The sequence below is a fragment of the Mustelus asterias genome, chromosome 1, assembly GCF_964213995.1.
Source record: "Mustelus asterias chromosome 1, sMusAst1.hap1.1, whole genome shotgun sequence".
Taxonomy (NCBI): domain Eukaryota; kingdom Metazoa; phylum Chordata; class Chondrichthyes; order Carcharhiniformes; family Triakidae; genus Mustelus; species Mustelus asterias.
In genome coordinates, this window is record NC_135801.1 from 45,440,358 (window position 1) to 45,461,163 (window position 20,806).

Consider the following 20,806-nt stretch of genomic DNA (forward strand, 5'->3'; position numbering starts at 1 on the left):
ATCTGTGACCTGCCGCACACATCTGTGCACGGAGGCCTGGGAGATACCAGCTAGGTCGCTACCGGGAGCCTGGAATGACCCGGAGGCATAGAAATTGAGGGCTGCCGTCACCTTCACGTCCACAGGGAGCGGGTGGCCGCCACTCCCCCAAGGTGCCGTGTGGTCTTGGACAAGCGCAGCCGGTGATGGCACATCTCCTCCGAGAAGGCCTCGAAGGAATTGCGGGGCCTGTACCTCCTTGGCCTCGGCACCCTCCGCCTTCTGTGCACCCTCTCGGGAGCCTGCTTACCCACCTCCTGGCCCTCAATGGCAGCCCCCTGCCCTTCTTCCTGAGGGTCTGGTGGTGGATGCTCTTGCGGTGGTCTCTCCACGCCCGCCACCGGCTCCTCCTCCGCCCCTGCTGCCACCAACATGGCCAGCTCCAGATCAAGCAAACCGAGATCCATCTGGACAGTGGGGTTTGGAAAGAGTTTTAACTCTGCTAACACAAAGAACTTGTTCAGAAAGGCAGTGTGAAGTACCCAGGAACCAAGCTCACAAGGAGAGACAACATCTGGAAGAAGAAGTGCACAAATAACTGATTCCATGTGACAACAAAATCCTGACCAGGTTTTAATTGCAAGCGGAAAGCAACCTTAAGTAAAGTAACAGATAGGAAGTATTTGGTTTATGCATTGCAAGTATTTCTGTTGTTTAAGTAGCTACAGAATAAAGAAAATTGTGTTTAATTAAAGTTGACTTTGTGTCGTTATTCTCTAGAGGTTGAAATACACAGGTTTGGACAACAGATGGTAATAACAGGAGGTTGCTTTAATAACCGGAAACCAGTGTCATACCACAGGGATCTGTGCTGGATCCCCTATTATTCATCGTTTATATAAGTGACATTGATGACAATGTGGGGGTAGGATTAGCAAGTTTGTGGATAACAAAGATTGGTCGGTTGGTAAACAGTGAGACTGTCTTGAGCTACAAGAAGATATAGACTGAATGACCAAATGGGCATATCAGTGTCAGATGAAATTTAACCCTGAAAAGTGGGAGGTGATACACTTTGGCAGGAGTAATTTGACAAGGAAGTATTCAATGAATAGCATGACACTAGGAAGTTCTGTGGAACAACAACCTTAACTTGTTTGTCCATAAATTTCTGAAGACGGAACGCCATGTTAGTAGAATGCTGAAAAAAGACATATGGGACTCTTGCCTTCAGCAATCTAGGCATAGATTACAAAAGCAGGGAAGTCATGCTGGAGTTGTACAGAACTTTGGGGGCACAAAGAGTACTGCGTGCAGTTCTGGTCACCACATTATCGGAAGGATGTAATTGCAGTGGAGAGGGTACAGAGGAGATTCACCAGGATCCTGCTGGGATGGAACATTTAAGTTCTGAAGAGAGTTTGGATAGGTTTGGTTTGTTTTCATTGGAGACAGAAGACTGAGGGGTGATCTCATCGAGATGTACAAGATTATGAGGGGCATGGACAGCATGGATAGGGAGCAGCTGTTCCCTTTTGTTGAAGGGTCTAGCATGAGGGGATATGGGTTCAAGGTGAGGGGCAGGAGGTATGGGGGGGTGGCAGGGGGGGGTGGTGTGAGGAAAAACCTTTTACCCAGAGGGTGATGACGGTCTGGAGTGTGCTGCCTGGGAAGGTGGTAGAGGTGGGTTGCCTCACATCCTTTAAAAATTACCTGGATGAGCACTTGGCACATCATAACATCAAGTGTTGGTAAATGGGATTAGGTGGGAGATCAGGTGTTTCTCACATATCAGTGCAGACTCGATGGGCTGAAGGGCTGTTTGCACTGTATAATTTTGTGATTCTCCTCTTGACAACCTCATTATCCGTCTTTCTTCTTTTCTCCCCTCAGTTCTCCCAATGCTGCAGTGTGAGAATCATGTTGTCCCTTTCCGACATCTGTACTTTTCCCTAAGGTGTGACTGTACTCTGAAAAAGACATCCAGAAATTCCTCCCCTTCACTAACCTGTGGAGTGTCTCTAATTCACACTCTAATTTAAGTCCTCTAGTATGTCAAAAGAAAGAAATTTCCTGCAGATGTGACAATCTGAGTCAGCCTCACAGCAATTTCCCAACGCAAATGAAAAAAGAATCCCCTACAAGCTATACAAGTGAATGTCCAAAACATAGAAACTAGAAACAGGGAGTAGGCCATTCGGCCCTTCAAGCCTGCTCCACCATCCATTTTGATCATGGCAGATCATCGAATCCTTGTCTTCATCAATAAACTTAAATCATAGAATCCCTACAGTGCAGCAGGAGGCTATTCGGCCTATCGAATCTGCACCAACCCTCCAACAGAGCATCCTACCCAGCCCACCCACTGCCTTATCCCTGTAACCCCACGTATTTACCACGGCTAATCCATCTAACCTTTACATCTTTGGGCTATGGGAGGAAACCAGAGCACCCGGAGGAAACCCACACAGACATGGGGAGACCATACAAACTCCACACAACCAGTCACCCAAGGCTGGAATTGAACCCAGGTCCCTGGCACTGTGAGTCATCAATGCTAAACACTGTGCCACCGTGCCACCCTCATGGCAAAATGTTAGATGCAATATTGAAGTCTGTAAGGAGTAAATTCAACCCTATCTAGTTCAGGTATATAGTCAAGCGTGGACAGAAGGAATAAATGCTTATAACTTCACAGCTATGAGGTAAATGAGAAGAATGCTAGAAGCTTTAAGTAGCTGAACTTAAGACAAATACATCATGCCCGTAATGACAAGGAAGTCCAAAGTTTACTTTGAATAAGATCTATTTCCTATGTTTACATATTATAAATGTGATAAGCATACTTACTGAGAACTTTGCTGGCTGCACTGATTAAATCATATGTTTTGGAATCATCATATATAATCCGTACTAGAAATTGTCCTTCCACATCCAGCTGTGCTTCTTTTCTACAACAAGGAAAAAAAAAATCGACAAAATATGATACACAATATTTCAGCTGGGGTTCTCCTGGTTTTCTGAATAAACATCAGTGAATGATTTCTCCTGAGAAAAACAGCATCAGCAGCTAAAAATGGTCACTTATGGTATTTCTTGAGGGCTTCCACCAATCTCCTGTCAGAGAAATTCCATGGAAATTTAAGGACACAAATATTTTATGACTTATGCATGAGTATGATGAAAATGCAACCATTGTAACAAAATAATGCTAAAATGTCACTGAATTCTAAATGTTGCAAAGGGAAAGACATACATACTGGCCGGAGTTTTACCAGCACGTCCACCCCAGAATCGGGGCAGACAAGGCTCGCAGAACGACATTCTCCATTCGCCTCAGGCAGGATCTTACGAGCCTCGGGCGGACATGCTGGTAAAATTCCAGCTACTGTTTGCTATTTCCCAGTATGTATTTTTTGTTATGTCATTTTCTTTGAAATGTTAGGAGCATCCTGGAAAGAAACAGGGACAAATTTAAAACTGCCATCACTTCTAAAGATTTAAGATGTGGTTCTGATCCCACTAGAATAGATCAGTAAATCAGTTAACTCAAAAAACACCGCCATTAAGTTAGCTCTGAGGACATTGGTTTTGAAACTACAGTTACCATCTAATCTATACAGTAGGTGCATTCCTTATTCCAACATCCTCCCCAACCCCAAATACTTGGGGGGGGAGGGGCGGGGGGGGAAGAGAGGGAGGGAGGTGGAGCACAGTGGTTAGCACTGTTACCTCACAGCACTAGAGACACTGGCTCAATTCTGACCTCGGGTGACTGTGTGGAGTTGGCCCATTCTCCATGTCTGCGTGGATTTCCCCCAGGTGCTCCAGTTTCCGCCCAGGTTAGGTGGATTGGCCATGTCTAAATTGCCCCTTAGTGTTAGGGGGATTAGCAGGGTAGATGTTGGAGTTGCGGGGTGGGGCCTGGGTGGGATTGTTGACAGTGCAGGCTCGATGGGCCAAATGGCCTCCTTCTGCACTGTAGTGGTTCTATGACTTATTTCCCTGTGATAATTGGTTGACCTTGTAGCTGCTCAAAAATGCCCATTTTTGAAACCAGTCAGTATTTGTGTCAGTATTCACCAAAGAGAAGTCTGGAGAAAGGTGTGTAGATAGTTTGGGTCATGATGAGATCAAAAAGGAGGTATTGGGGGTCTTGAAAAACATTAAGGTAGACAAGTCCCCAAGGCCTGATGGGATATACCTCAGAATACTGAGAGGGGCAAGGGAGGAAATTGCTGGGGCCTTGAGAGAAATCTTTGCATCCTCACTGGCTACAGGGGAAGTCCCAGAAGATTGGAGAATAGCCAGTGTTATTTCTTTGTTTAAGAAGGGTAGCAAGAATAATCCAGGTAATTACAGGCCGGTGAGCCTTATGTCAGTGGTAGGGAAATTATTGGAGAGGATTCTTTGAGACAGAATTTACTCCAACTTGGAAATAAGTGGATATATTAGCAAGAGGCAACATGGTTTTGTGAAGGGGAGGTCGTGTCTCACTGACTTGATTGAATTTTGAGGAAGTGATGAACATGATTGAGGATAGGGCACTGGATGTTATCTACATGGACTTCAGCAAGGCCTTTGACAAGGTCCCTCAAGGCAAACTGATACAAAAGGTGAAGTCGCACAGGATCAGAGGTGAGCTGGCCAGATGGATACAGAACTGGTGCAGTCATAGAATAGTTTTAACAACACCAGGTTAAAGTCCAACAGGTTTATTTGGTAGCAAACACCATTAGCTTTCGGAGCGCTGCTCCTTCGTCAGATGGAGTGGAAATGTGCCATTTCCACTCCATCTGACGAAGGAGCAGCGCTCCGAAAGCTAATGGTGTTTGCTACCAAATAAACCTGTTGGACTTTAACCTGGTGTTGTTAAAACTCTTACTGTGTTCACCCCAGTCCAATGCCGGCATCTCCACATCATGGCAGTCATAGAAGACAGAGGGTAGCAGTGGAAGGGTGCATTTCTGAATGGAGGGCTGTGAGACTAGTGGCGTTCCTCAGAGATCAGTGTTGGGACCTTTGCTGATATATATACGACTTGGAGGAAAATGTAACTGGTTTGATTAGTAAATTTGCGGACAACACAAAGGTTGGTGGAATTGAGGATAGCGATGAGGATCATCTGAGGATACACCAGGATAGAGATTGGTTGAAGACTTGGGCAGAGAGATGGCAGATGGAGTTTAATCCGGACAAATGTGAGGTAATGCATTTTGGAAGGTCTAATACAGATAGGAAATATACAGTAAATGGCAGAATCCTTAAGAGTATTGATAGGCAGAGGGATCTAGGTGCATAGGTCACTGAAAGTGGCAATACAGGTGGAGAATGTAGTCATAAAGGCATATTGCATGCTTGCCTTCATCGGCCAGGGCATTGAGTTGAAAGACTGGCAAGTCATGTTGCAGCTTTATAGAAACTTAGTTAGGTTACACTTGGAATGTAGTGTCCTGGTTGCCACACTACCAGAAGGATGTGGAGGATTTGGAGAGGGTACAGAAAAGATTTACCAGGATGTTGCCTGGTATGGAGGGCATTAGCTACGAGATGAGGTTGGAGAAACTTGGGCTGTTCTCACTGGAATAACAGAAGTTGAGGGGCGATCCAATAGAAATCTATAAGATTACGAGGGGCGTGGAGAGAGTGGATAGTCAGAAACTTTTTCCCCAGGGTGAAAGAGTCAATTATTCGGGGGCATAGGTTTAAGGTGCAAGGGGCAAGGTTTAAAGGAGATGTACGAGGCAAGTTTTCTTTTACACAGAGGGTGGTGGGTGCCTGGAACTCACTGCTGGAAGCAGATATAGGAAAATTAAATGAATAGGATGAGAATAGAGGGATATGGTCCCTGATGGGTACAGTATTTTAGTTCAGATGGGCAGCATGGTTGGTGCAGGCTTGGAGGGCCGAAGAGTCTGTTCCTTTGCTGTAATGTTCTTTGTTCTATGAATGCTTTGGTCCAAATATATTTTTTGGCATCCATCCTAGGAAGGTTTGCTGAAAGTTGAAAAGACGGAATCTGATGACGACCTGACTGGTGCTGAAATCAACTGTTTACGAATGAAATAGCAGATGATATACTTACCTGAAGCTGATAATATACTTTTCTTGTGCTCTCCCAGGTGTATATTTGTCGAGAAACTACTGTCTCTCATATGTATACACCATTTACCCACATTCACATTATACAAAATATAACATTATATAAAATATAACAGTAATTTGTGCATTTATATTAATGTGGCTTTTTATTGATACAAGATGAGAGCTCAAGAAATGGGAGCAGGATTAGATCATCCAGCCCCCCCCAAGTCTGCCCCTGCCATTCAGTAAGATCATGACAGAACTTCTACATCAAAAAGCTATTGGTCTCAGTCCTGAACATACTCAGTGAACGAGCATTCACAGCCCTCTGGGGAGAGAATTTCAATCATTCATGACCCTCTGAGTGAAGAAATTTCTCCTTGTATTAAGGTTGTCATTTGTAATCAATCTATTTTCTTCCTGCTCCAGCTTCAACCTGGAACCCGTAACCTTCTGTCAGTTTTCTTTTTGGTTCGACTACACGTTGACTTTACTTTCCATGGAATCCTTTCACATATTAACACAATTTGTGTGTTAAGAAGCAAGGTATATAAAACAATTTGTGTGTTAAGCAGCAAGGTATATAAAACAATAAGTTCTAACAACATCTACATCATGGGATACTTGGAATATAGTGTTCAATTCTGGTCGCCACACTACCAGAAGGATGTGGAGGCTTTGGAGAGGGTACAGAAAAGATTTACCAGGATGTTGCCTGGTATGGAGGACATTAGCTATGAGGTGAGGTTGGAGAAACTTGGTTTGTTCTCACTGGAATGACGGAAGTTGAGTGAAAGGTGGTAGTGTGAGGAACTGGCTTAATAAATATTTGCCTCACTTTTTAAACAAAGTTAGACTACAGCGGAACATGAAGATGATGTGAAAGAGCAACCATAGAAATAAGTGTTCCAAAAATGTTAGCAGGACTAAAAGTATAATATTGCTTTTTAAAAAATGATATTATTTATTAGTCACAAGTAAGGCTTACACTAACACTGCAATGAAGTTACTGTGAAATTCCCCTAATCACCACATTCTGGCACCTGTTTGGGTCATGCACCTAACCAGTACATCTTTCAGATTGTGGGAGGAAGTCGGAGTACCCGCAGGAAACCCACGCAGACCCAGGGAGAACATGAAAACTCCGCACAGTGACCCAAGCCTAGAATCAAACCCGGGTCCCTGGCACTGTGAGGCAGCAGTGCTAACCACTGTGCCACTGTGCAGGTCCAGATGCTATTACTTTTATCCTTTCATGGGATATGATTTTCACTAGCAATGCCTTCACATGTCACCCATCCTTTGGGAAGGTGATAGGGAACAACCTTCTCGAATCACTGTAATCGATCTGGTGCAGGAACACCCAGAGTGCTGCCATGAAGGGAGTTCTAAGATTTTGTGTTTGCTGTCCTTGTCCTGTTATGGAGGTCACGATTTAGAAGCTGCAGTCGAAGGAGCCTTGGTGAGTGGTTGCAGTGCATCGTATGCATAATACACACTGTGCTGCCACTGTGGATGATGGAGTTAAGTTGGTGAAGAGGATGCTGATCAAGCAGTTGAGCTTCTTGAGTGTTGTTGGAGCTGCACTCATCCTGGAAAGTGGAGTGTATTCCATACAGACCACCAAACTGTAGTGGTAATGTTGGAAATAGCATTATACAGGAAATCAGAGATGCTTGTGTTAAAGAAACATCTGTGATTATGGGTGACTTTAATCTGCACATCGATTGGGAGAGTCAAATTAGTCATGGAACAATAGAGGAAGAATTTCTAGAATGTATACGGGATACTTTTCTGGACCAATACATTGAGGAACCAACAAGAGAACAGACCATCCTAGACTGGGTATTGTGCAATGAGAAAGGATTTGTTGACAATCTAGTTGTTCGAGAACCCTTGGGGATGACTGACCATAATATGATAGAATTTTTTGTCCAGGTGGATAGTGGTACAGTGGTTAGCACTGCTGCCTTACGAACCGCCAGGGACCCGGGTTCAATTCTGGTCTCGGGTCACTGTCTGTATGGAGTTTGCACGTTCTTCCTGTGTCTGCGTGACTTTCCTCCAGGTGCTCCGGTTTCCTCCCACACTCCAAAGGTGTGCAGGTTAGATTGATTGGCCATGCTAAATTCTCCCTTACTGTTATCAGTATTAGTCGGGTAAAGTATGTGGGGTTATGGGGATAGGGCCTGGGAGGGATTGTTGTCGGTACAGGCTCAATGTGCTGAACAGCCTCCTTCTGCACCGTAGTGATTCTATTCTATGATTCTACTCTAAGACCAGGGTCCTGCATCTCAATAAAGTTAACTATAATGGTATGAGACATGAATTGGCAATGATGGACTGGAAAACATTACTGAAAGGAAGGACAGTGGACAGGCAATGGCAGGCATTTAAGGAATGAGTAGCTGAACTCCAGAAGTTGTTTCTTCCTGTTTGGCGCAAGAGTGGTAAGGGAACTGTAGCCAAACCAAGGGAAATTAGAAAAAATATTATATTCAAAGAAGAAACATACAAATTGGCAAGAAAAACAACAATAGACCGGAGAACTGGCAGCAGTTTAAAATTCAGCAAAAGGAGGAACAAAGGATTCATTAAGACGGAGAAAATAAGAGTATGAAAGTAAGCTAGCAGAGAACATAAAAAACAGACTGTAGAAGTTTTTATATGTGAAGAGAAAAAGATTGACAACAACAAACATATACCCCTTAATGGCTGAGGAACTAAATTTGCACTTTGCTTCTGTCTTCACAAAGAAAGACAAGAATAATATACCAAAAGTTCCGAGAGAAGCAAGTTTTAGTAAGAAGCTGAAGGACATCAGTATTAGTAGAGAAATCGTTGGGGAAATCGATGGGATTGAAGGTGGTGAATAAATCTCCAGGACCTGATAATCTTCATTGCAGAGTACTTAAGGAAGTGGCCCTAGAAATAATACATCCATTGGTGGTCATTTTTCAAAATTCTTTGGACTGGTTCCTACAGATTGGAGGGTAGCCAATGCGAGGCCACTATTCAAAAAGGAAGCTAGAGAGAAAACAGGGAACTATAGGCCAGTGAGCCTAATGTCAATACTGGAGAAGTTGCTAGAGTCTATTATCAAGGATTTCATAGCTCAGCATTTGGAAAGCAGTGGTATAATCAGACAAGTCAATGTGCATTTACAAAGGGAAAATCATGCTTCACGAATCTACTGAAATTCTTTGAATATGCAACTAGTGGAGTTGACCAAGGAGAATTGGTGGATGTGGTTTATTTAAACTTTCAGAAGACCTTCGACAAGTCTCACAGGGCAGACTACATGATAGTTAAAGTGCGTGGGATTGCGGGCAGTATCTTCAGATGGATAGAAAGCTGGTTAGCAGATAGGAAGCAAAGAGTTGACATAAATGGGTCTTTTTTCCGAATGTCAGGCAGTGATTAGTGGGGTACCACAGGGATTTGTGATCGTACCCGAACTGTTCACATTATATATTAATGATTTGGAAGCGGGAACTAAATGTATTATCTCCAAGTTTGCAGATGATACAAAGTTGGGTGGGAGGATGAGATGTGAGGAGGATACAGAAATGCTTCAGCAGGATTTGGACAGGCTGAATGTGTGGGTATATGCATGACAGATACAGTATAATGTGAATAAATGTGAGGTTAACCACTTGGGTAGCAATAACAGGAAAGCAGATTATTATTAGAATGAGTGTAAATTATGAGAGGTGGACACTCAGCGAGACCTTGGTGTCCTCAGGCAGCAGTCACTGAAAGTGCGCGCGCAGGTACAGCAGGCAGTAAAGAAGACAAATCGCAAGAGGTTGAGTATAGGGATAGGGATGTTTTACTGCAAATGTATAAGACGTTGGTGAGGCCACACCTGGAGTATTGTGTGCAATGTTGGTATCCTTATCTGAGGAAGGATACCCTAGCAAAGGTTTACCTGGCTGATTCCTGGATGGCAAGTCTGTCATATGAGAAGAGACTAAGTTGGTTAGGATTATATTCATTGTAGTTGAGAAGAGTGAGATGGGATCTCATAGGAACTTTAAAAATTTTCAAGGGATTAGAGGGTAGATTCAGAAAGAATTTTCCCAATGGTGGTAGAGTCCAGAACTAGGGGTCATAGTTTGAGGATAAGGCGTAAACATTTTAGGACTGAGGTGAGGAAAGATTTCCTCATCCAGAGAGTGGTGAATCTGCAGAATTCACTATCACAGAAAGTAGTTGATGCCAAAACATTAGATATAGCTCTTGGGGCTAAAGGGATCAAGGGATTTGGGGGAATGTGGGATCAGGATATTGAATTTGATGATCAGCCGTGATCAAAACAAAGGGTGGAGCAAGCTCGAAGGGCCAGGTGGCCTATTCCTGCTTCTATTTTCTATGTTTCTATGGTCCAGTTCAGTTTCAGGTCATTGGTAACTCCATGGATGTTGATAGTGAGGGATTTAGTGATGGTAATTCCATTGAATGTCAAAGGGAGATGTGAAGTTCTCTCCTCTTGGAAATTATTGCCTGGCAGTTTTGCATCACAAATATTACTTATCACTTATCAGCCAAGCCTGAATGCTGTCCAGATCTTGCCATATATTTGCATGGACTGCTTCAGTATCCAATGAGTCACAAATCGTACTGAACATTGTGCAATCAACAGCGAACATCCCCACTGAATTCACGGTCGAAGGAAGTTCATTGATGAAATAGTTGAAGATGACGGAGGCTAGAATACTATCCTGAAGAAGCCCTGTAGTGATGTCCTGGGACTGAGATGATTGACCTCCAACAATCACAACTATTTTCCTTTGTGCCAGGTATGAGTCTAACCAGTCAAGCGCTTTTTTCCTGATTCCAATTGACATGAATTTTGCAAAAGCTCCTTGATGCCAAACTCAGCTAAATGCTGCCTTCATGCCAAGAGTATTCACTCTCACCTCCACTCAATTTCAGCTGTTTTATCCATATTTGGACCAAGGCCCAGATAGCAGCCCCAACATGGTACCATTTAAGTCTGTTAAGGACAAAGAAATAGACAAGTTGCAAAAAAATAGTTTTGGATTGGGAGAGATCACATTTTAGTAAAATAAGGCAGGACCTGGCCAAGGAAGAGCTGCTCGTAGGGAAATCTACAGAAGAGCAGTCGGAGGGCATTCAAAAAGGAAATGGGATGGGTACAATCCCAATATATTCCCTCTAATAGGAAGGAGTAACAAGCCCAGAGAACCATGGATGACCAGAAATATTCAGGATACGATGAGAAAGAGAAGAGAGGTTTTTAGCAAGTACATGCACAGCAAATCAGCAGAGGCATCAGTGAAGTACAAAAAGTGCAGGGTGGAGCTTAAGAAAGCAATTAGGAGTGCAAAAAGAGGATACGAGAAAACTCTGGTAAAAAAAATAGGGAAAATCCTAAGATATTCCATAAGTATATCAATGGGGAGAGGATAACCAGGGAAAGATTAGGGCTCAATAGGGACCAATGAGACATTCTGCGGGTGGAGCCAAAGGACATTATTAGAGAGTTAACAAATACTTCACATCCATCTTTACCCAAGAGAATGAGCATTAAGATATGAAAGGTAGGAACAGAGACTACGAGGTTCCTGAACAAATTGAAGTGACAAGGAGGTGTTGGCAGGCTTAAAACTGGACAAATCTCCAGGTCTAGATGAATTGTGTCCCTTGCTGCTGTGGGAGGCAGGGAGGAGATTGCAGGGGTTCTGACCTAAATGTCTAATTCCTCTATGGCCATGGTGGAGCTGCCAAAGGACAGGAAAACAGCTAATGTGGTTCTGCTATTTAAGAAACATTGTAGAGATAAGACCAGTGAGTCTCATGTCAGTGGAAGGGAAACTATTGGAGTAAATTGCAGAGAATGCACCTCCACTTGAAGAGGCAAGGTTTGATCATGCCTAATAAATTTGATTGAAATTTTTGAGGAGGTGACCAGGTGTGTAGAATCATATGGCACGGAGGCAGGCCCTTCAGCCCAAACTGGTCCATGCTGACCAAAAATCCCATCTAATCTAACCCCATTTGCCTGTATTTGGCCCATATCCTTCTAAACCTTTCCTATCCATATATCTGTCCAAATGCCTTTTAAATGTTGTCAATGTCCCTGCCCCTGACATACATACCACCCTCTGTGTAAAAAAGTTGCCCCTCAGGTTCCTATTAATCCTCTCCCCTCTTAACTTAAACCTATGCCCTCTAGTTCTCAATTCCCCAACCCTGGGAAAAAGACTGAGTGCATTTACCCTATCCATGCCTTTCATAATCTTATACACCCTTAGATGATCACCCCTGAGCCTCCTACGCTCCAAAGGAAAAAGTCCTAGCCTGTCCAATCTCTCCCTATAACTCAGTGCCTCGAGTCCTGGCAACACCTTTGTAAATCTCTTCTGCACTCTCTCCAGTTTAATAACATCTTTCCTATAGCAAGGCAACCAAAACTGAACACAATACTCCAGGCACGGCCTCACCAACGTGTAAGTTATGGTAGTGCAGTTGATTGATTTCAATAAAACCTTTGGCAAGGTCCCACATGGGATACAGGGTAATTTGATAAGGTGGATTCAAAATTGGCTTAGTTGTAGGAGACAGAGGGTGATAACAGAAGGCTGCTTTAGTGACTGGAAGTCAGTGTCCAGTGATCTGTGCTAGATCCCCTATTATTTATCATTTATATAAATGATAGATGAATATGTGGGGGTAGGATTAGTAAATTTGTGGATGGCATCAAGATTGGTCAGTTTGTATATGAAAAAGGCACATGGCGCTCTTGCCTTTATCAATCGAGGCATAGATCACAAAAGCATTTTGGAGTTGTATAGAACTTTGATAAGCCCACAGCTGGAGTATTTTGTGCAGTTCTGGTCACACCTAACCCGCACATCTTTGGAATGTGGGAGGAAACCGGAGCACCCGGAGGAAACCCACGCAGGCACGAGGAGAATGTGCAAACTCCACACAGACAGTGACCTAAGCCGGGAATCGAACCCAGGTCCCTGGAGCTGTGAAGCAGCTAACCACTGTGCTACCGGCCTCAACTCCACTTTCCTGTCCGTTCGCCATTGCAAACTGCAAACCTTCAAACCCTAACTAATTAAAAATCTGTTCACCGCTTGCTTAAATTTACTTCATGTCCCAGCATCCATCATGCTTTGTGGTAGTTAATTTCACAGACTCATGACCACACAAGAGAAGTAATTTCTCCTCATCTCGGTTTTAAATCTGCCACCCTTATCCTAAAACTGTGACCTCTCATTCTAGATTGCCCTACAAAAGGAAACATCTTCTCCACATCTAGTTTGTCAATCCCCTTTATTATCTTATATATCTCAATTAGATCTCCTCTTATTCATCAAAACTCCAAGGAGTAAAGGCCTAAACTGCCCAATCTCTCTTTGTAAGACAAGCCTCCCCATCTCTGGAACCAGTTTAGTGAACCTCCTCTGAACTGCCTCTAATGCAACTACATCGCTCCTCAAGGGGACCAAAACTATACACAATATTCTAAGTGCGGTCTCACTAATTCTATTCTTTTAGCAATTTTTTAAAATTCAATTTTCCTTTATTATAACCTGTTGTACCTGCATACTAGTTTTTTGTGATCCATGCACAAGAACACCCAGATCCCTCTGCACCAAAATACTCTGAAGTTTCTCTCCATTTAGATAATTATTTGCCTCTGTATTTTTCCGACCAAAATGGATAACCTCACACTTTTCCACATTAAACTCCATCTGCTAAATTTTGCCCCATTCACTTATCACAACTATTCCACTTGTTTTAGTGTCATCTGCAAATTTGGCTATGATACCTACTATCCCTGCATCCAAGTTATTAATATAGATTTAAATAGTTGGAGCCTAAGGGCTGAACCCTGTGGCACCAGTAACATCTTGCCAACCAGAAAAATATCTATTTATTCCAACTCTGCTTTCCCTTTAGCCAGGTCTCTATCCAGGTTAATAAATTACCCCTAATCCCATGTGTACTAACCTTGTGCATTAATTAATCTTTTGTGCGGCTCCTTAGCAAATATTTGTGGAACCTCCTCGTCCAGTGAGTTGCTTAATTGTCCACCAGCATTCACAGCTCAGTGTGGCAGGACTGCAGAGTTTAGATCTAATCTGTTGATTGTGGGATCATTTAGCTTTGTCTATCACTTGCTGCTAATACTATTTGGCACACAAGTGGTCCTGTTTTGTAGTTTCACCAGATTGACACCTCTTTTTAAAGTATGCCTGGTGTTGCTTCTGGCATGCCCTCCTGCACTCTTCATTGAACCAGAGTTGAATCCCTGGCTTAGTGGTAATGGTAGAGTAGGAGATATGCCGGGCTTTGAGGTTACAGATTGTGGTTAAGTACCTCATGGATGTCCAGTCTTCAGTTGCTAGATCTGATCCAAGTCTATCCCATTTAGCACAGTGTAGTACCACACAACACGATGGAGGGTATCCTCAATATGAAGACAGGACTTTGTCTCCACAAGGACTGTGCAGTGGTTGCTCCGATCGATGCGGTTGCTCCGATCAATGCAGTCACGGACACATGTATCTGCGACAGGCAGGTTGGTGAGGATGAGGTCAATATTTTTCTCTCTTGTTGGTCCCATAATCACCTGCCACAGCCCCAGTCTAGCAGTGGTGTCCTTTAGGACCCGGTCAGCTTAGTTTTTGGTGCTATTACCTAGCTACTCTTGATGGACATTGATGTTCCCCACTCAGAGTACATTCTGTGCCCTTGTCACCCTCAGTACTTCCTCCAAGTGGTGTTCAACATGGAGGAGTACTGATTCATCAGGTGAGGGGGGTCAATACATGATAATCAGCAGGCGGTTTCCTTACCCATGTTTGATCTTGAGGAGATTTTCACGGTAACTTCATTGCAGTGTTAATGTAAACCTACTTGTGACAATAATAAATAAAACTTCAAACATGGTGCCATGAGACACCATGGCATCCAAAGTCAATGTTCAGGACTCCCAGAGCTACTACTCCCAACTGTATATTCATTACCACAGAAAATAGTTGAGGCTAAAACGTCTGATTTCAAGAAGAAATTAGATATAGTTCTTGGGGCTAAAGGGATCAAGGGATATGAGGTGGGGGGGCGAGGGTGTGTGGAAATCAGGATATTGAATTTGATGATCAGCCATGATCAAAATGAATGGTGGAACAGGCTTGAAGGGCCAAATGGCCTGCTCCTGCTTCTAGTTTGTTTGTTTCTAGAATCACTGTTCCACCACCTCTGCTAGGCCTATCCTGACAGTGAGACAGGGCATACCCAAGAATGGCGATAGTGTCTGGAACATTGTCTGCAAGGTCTAATTCCGAATAGGACTACGTTAGACTGTTGCTTTACTAGTCTGTGAGACAGCTCTCCCAATTTTGGTACAAGACCCAGATATTAGTAAGGAGGACTTTTCAGGGTCGACAGAATTGTGTTTGCTGTTTCCAGTGCCTAGGTCGATGGCAAGTAGTCAGTCTGGATTCATTTCTTTGTGTTTTCTTCATAGTGGTTGAATACAACTGTGTGGCTTGCTAGCTATTTCAGAGGGCATTTAGAAGACAACAACATTGTTGTGAACTTGGAGTCACATGTAACCTGGCAGCTTTCATTCTCTAAAGGGCATATTCATCCTAGTATTTTATGGCCATGACATTGTCATGGGCATGTCTTCCACATTGTGCCCATGCAATGGCATCCTCATGTGGCTTGTCTGAATTCTTTCTCCATCTTCAGGCCATCAAGCATTAACCATTTATCTCTGTGCCTTGGGCGGGTGGCACAGTAGTTAGCACTGCTGCCTCAACGCCAGGGACCCGAGTTCAATTCCCGGCTTGGGTCACTGTCTGTATGGAGTTTGCACATTCTTCCCATTTCTGCGTGGGTTTCCTTTGGGTGCTCCGGTTTCCTCCCACTATCCAAAGAGGTGTGGGTTAGGCTGATGGGCAATTTAGCATGGCCACTTAGTGTCCTGGGATACGTAGGTTAAAGGGATTAGTGGGGTAAATATGTGGGGTTATGGGGATAGGGCCTGGGTAGGATTGCTTGTCGGTGCAGACTCAAGGGGCTGAATGGCTTCCTTCTGCAGTGTAGGGATTCTATGCTCATTCTTTGATTCTATGAAAAATCCAGACATCACCATCTCTCCAAATGACAACTCTCACACATGATTAAAGCAGAGGCTGCATCTTGATACAGAGCCTCAAGGTGCCATTGGACATCAGGATGCAGAGATCTGTCACATGAAAGCATGGACACAAAGCTGCAATATGTTAGCATTGTTCTGAGTGGTTCAGCAGGACCATTGTGTGATTATTAGCAAACACTCATTATCTGCATCAGCCAGAAGCCAGCCAGGTTTACATGCTGCACTGCCTTGGCATCTGGGATGGATGTCGCTCAGTCAGTTTTAACACAGCTGAAAAGATAGCCTAATCACTTCATAGATACTGATGAGCACCAGGAGGTGTGCGAGAGCAGTGCTTTCACAGCATTGCCCTCTACGAACCGAGTCACTGATTGCACAGTTGCGTAACAAGTTCCATATTGTTGGGCATTCTGTGACTTTAGAGAGGGGATCCGGTCAAGCAGTGCCAGGCAGCTGTTCAGGAGCAAATTAGCATCCTCAGAGGTAATTGGACAGCTTCATCAGGATGAGCACACACCCCTGACATCACACATTCTTTCCTGTCTAGCAGACACTTCAAAGTCACCAACTGGAATGAACTTCCATTGCTCAATGGCATGCATAGGGAGAGGGGGAAATATTAAAGTAATAATGTTGAGCCTTAAAAACAGATATTAAGTAATGCTGCAGGGAGGCATGAAAGGCTGTGGTGTTTAATGATCAATAATACTTCTATCAAAACCTTTCAGTCATAAAATAAAGGCCATTTCATAATGAACTTAGAACCATAGAAAAGTTACAGCAAAGGAGGAGGACATTTGGCCTATCTTGTCCATGCCAGTTGAAAGACACCCAGGTACCCTTTCCAATCCCACCATCCTGCACCCAGCCCATAGCCCTGTAGCTTACAGCACTTAAAATATAGAATCATAGAATCCATACAGTGCAGAAAGAGGCCATTCAGTGCATTGACTCTGCACCAACTCTCCAAAAGAGCATCCCTCCCAGGCCCCAACTCCATAACTCCACAGATTTACCCCGCTAATCCCCCGAAACCCCACATGTTGGGACTCTAAGGGGCAATTAAGCATAGCCCATCAACCCACACATTTTTGGAATATGGGAGGATACCAGAGCATCCGGAGGAAACCCAAGCAGACACGGGAAGAATGTACAACCTCCACACAGAGACAATTACCTAAGGCCGGAATTGAACCCAGGTCTCTGGTGCTATGAGGCAGCAGTGCTAACCACTGTGCCAACATGCCACTCATTAAGCTGCAGATCCAGGTACTTTTTAAAATAGTTTAGGGTCTCTGCCTCTAACATCAACATGGGTAGCGAATTCCAGACACCCACCACCCTTTGCATAAAAAAAGATCTTCCTCACGTCCTGGCTTCACCTACTGCCACTTATCTTGAAACTATCTTGGTTCTAGAGTTCTCCACCAAGGGAAACAATTTTATGCTGGCCACTCTATCTCTTCCCCTCATAATTTTTTAAGTTTAAAAAAAATTTATTTATTAGTCACAGGTAGGCTTACATTAACACTGCAATGAAGTTACTGAAAATCCCCGAGTCGCCACACTCCGGTACCTGTTTGGGTATACTGAGGGAAAATTTAGCATAGCCAATGCACCTAACCAGCACATCTTTCGGACTGTGGGAGGACACCCATGCAGACACAGGGGGAACGTGCAGACTCCACACAGTGACCCAAGCCAGGAATCGAACTTGGGTCCCTGGCGCTGTGTATGGAACCAAAAGAGATGGGGGAGATACTAAATGGTTTTTTTGCATCCGTATTTACTGAGGAAACGGGCATGGAGTCTACGGAAATAGGGCAAACTGGTAGGGAGGCCATGGAACCTTTACAGATTAAAGGGGAGGAGGTGCTCGCTGTCTTGAGGCAAATCAGAGTGGATAAATCCCCAGGACCGGACAGGGTATTCCCACGGACCTTGAGGGAAGCTAGTGTTGAACTTGCAGGGGCCCTGGCAGACATATTTAAAATGTCAGTATTCACGGGGGAGGTGCCGGATGATTGGAGGGTGGCTCATGTTGTTCCGCTGTTTAAAAAAGGTTCCAAAAGAAATCCGGGAAATTATCGGCCAGTAAGTTTGACGTCGGTGATGGGCAAGTTATTGGAAGGTGTGATAAGGGATAGGATCTACAAATATTTGGATAGACAGGGACTTATTAGGGAGAGTCAACATGGCTTTGTGCGTGGTAGGTCATGTTTGACCAATCTATTAGAGTTTTTCGAGGAGGTTACCAGGAAAGTGGATGAAGGGAAGGCGGTGGATGTTGTCTACCTGGATTTCAGCAAGGCCTTTGACAAGGTCCCTCATGGGAGGTTAGTTAGGAAGGTTCAGTCGCTAGGTATACATGGGGAGGTAGTAAATTGGATAAGACACTGGCTCAATGGAAGAAGCCAGAGAGTGGTTGTGGAGGATTGCTTCTCTGAGTGGAGGCCTGTGACTAGTGGTGTGCCGCAGGGATCGGTGTTGGGTCCATTGTTGTTTGTCATCTATATCAATGATCTGGATGATAATGTGGTAAATTGGATCAGCAAGTTTGCTGATGATACAAAGATTGGAGGTGTAGTGGACAGTGAGGAAGGTTTTCAAAGCTTGCAGAGGGATTTGGACCAACTAGAAAAATGGGCTGAAAAATGGCAAATGGAGTTTAACGCGGACAAGTGTGAGATATTGCACTTTGGAGGGACAAACCAAAGAAGAACGTACAGGGTAAATGGTAGGACTCTGAAGAGTGAAGTTGAACAGAGGGATCTGGTAATACAGGTACAGAATTCCCTAAAAGTGACGTCACAGGTGGATAGGGTCGTAAAGAGTGCCTTTGGTACATTGGCCTTTATAAATCGGAGTATCGAGTATAAAAGTTGGAGTGTTATGGTAAGGTTATATAAGGCATTGGTGAGGCCGAATTTGGAGTATTGTGTACAGTTTTGGTCACCTAGTTACAGGAAGGATGTAGAATCCTGAGTAGTGGGGCTGAAAGTGAGGGATGCATGGATGGGGACTGCAATGCACGGCATTGCAGAGGTGGGGTGGAGCAGGGTTTGAAATGTGTATACTTCAATGCCAGGAGTATTCGCAATAAAGTGGGTGAACTTGCAGCGTGGATCAGTACCTGGGACTTCGATGTTGTGGCTATTTCAGAGACATGGATAGAGCAGGGGCAGGAATGGATGCTGCAGGTCCCGGGGTTCAAATGTTTTAGTCGAAGTAGGGAAGGAGGTAGAAGAGGGGGAGGGGTAGCATTATTGGTCAGAGATTGTATCACAGTGTCAGAGAGGAGGTTTGATGAGGACTTATCTGTTGAGGTAGTATGGGCGGAGATTAGAAATAGGAGAGGAGAGGTCACCCTGTTGGGAGTCTTTTATAGACCTCCTAAAAGTTCTAGAGAGGTTGAGGAAAGGATTGCGGAGTCAATCCTGCTTAGGAGTGAAAGTAATAGGGCAATTGTTATGGGGGATTTTAACTTGACTAATATTGACTGGAATTGTTATAGCTCTAGCTCGTTAGAGGGGTCAGTTTTTGTTCAAAGCGTGCAGGAAGGTTTTTTGACTCAGTATGTAGACAGGCCAACTAGAGGTGAGGCTATATTGGATCTGGTGCTGGGAAATGAGCCAGACCAGGTGCTAGACTTGGAAGTTGGTGTGCATTTTGGTGATAGTGACCACAATTCGGTTACGTTCACCTTAGTGATGGAAAGGGATAGGCATGAACCTCGGGCCAATGGTTTTAGCTGGGGGAAGGGTAATTATGAGGCTATTAGGAGAGAATTAGGAAACATAGGTTGGACTAGGAGATTACAGGGACTGGGAACGTCCGACATGTGGAGTTTTTTCAAGGAGCAGCTACTGCGAGTCTGTGATAGGTATGTCCCTGTCAGGCAAGGAGGAATTGGTAGGGCTAGGGAACCGTGGTGCACCAAAAAAGTTTCTTTGTTGGTTAAAAAGAAAAAGGAGGCTTATGTTCGGATGAGACGTGAGCACTCGGGTAGTGCACTAGAAAGCTTTAGATTGGCTAAGAGGGAGTTGAAGAGCGAGCTTAGAAGGGCTAAAAGGGGACATGAGAAGACTTTGGCGGATAGGGTTAAAGAGAATCCTAAGGCGTTCTATAGGTATGTCAAGAACAGAAGGTTGGTTAGGGCAAGTTTAGGGCCAGTTATAGATGGCAGAGGGAAGTTATGTGTGGAACCGGAGGAGATTGGTGAAGCATTGAACCAATATTTCTCTTCGGTGTTCACGCAAGGGGACATGAATATAGCTGAGGAGGACACTGGGTTGCAAGGGAGTAGAATAGACAGTATTACAGTTGATAAGGAGGATGTGCAGGATATTCTGGAGGGTCTGAAAATAGATAAATCCCCTGGTCCGGATGGGATTTATCCAAGGATTCTCTGGGAGGCAAGAGAAGTGATTGCAGAGCCTCTGGCTCTGATCTTCAGGTCGTCGTTGGCCTCTGGTATAGTACCAGAAGATTGGAGGTTAGCGAATGTTGTCCCATTGTTTAAGAAGGGGAACAGAGACTTCCCCGGGAATTATAGACCGGTGAGTCTCACTTCTGTTGTCGGCAAGATGTTGG

At 44.1% G+C, this 20,806-nt stretch overlaps 1 protein-coding gene across 1 annotated transcript in view; it reads right to left on the reverse strand.

Annotated features, from left to right (window-relative positions):
• Positions 1–20,806, reverse strand: part of gucy1b1 (guanylate cyclase 1 soluble subunit beta 1) — a 213,927-nt gene that overhangs the window by 185,262 nt on the left and 7,859 nt on the right. The window contains exon 3 of the mRNA XM_078212040.1: positions 2,830–2,930. Coding sequence (XP_078068166.1) covers positions 2,830–2,930 — 101 coding nt within the window. The remainder of the gene's footprint in view (positions 1–2,829; positions 2,931–20,806) is intronic.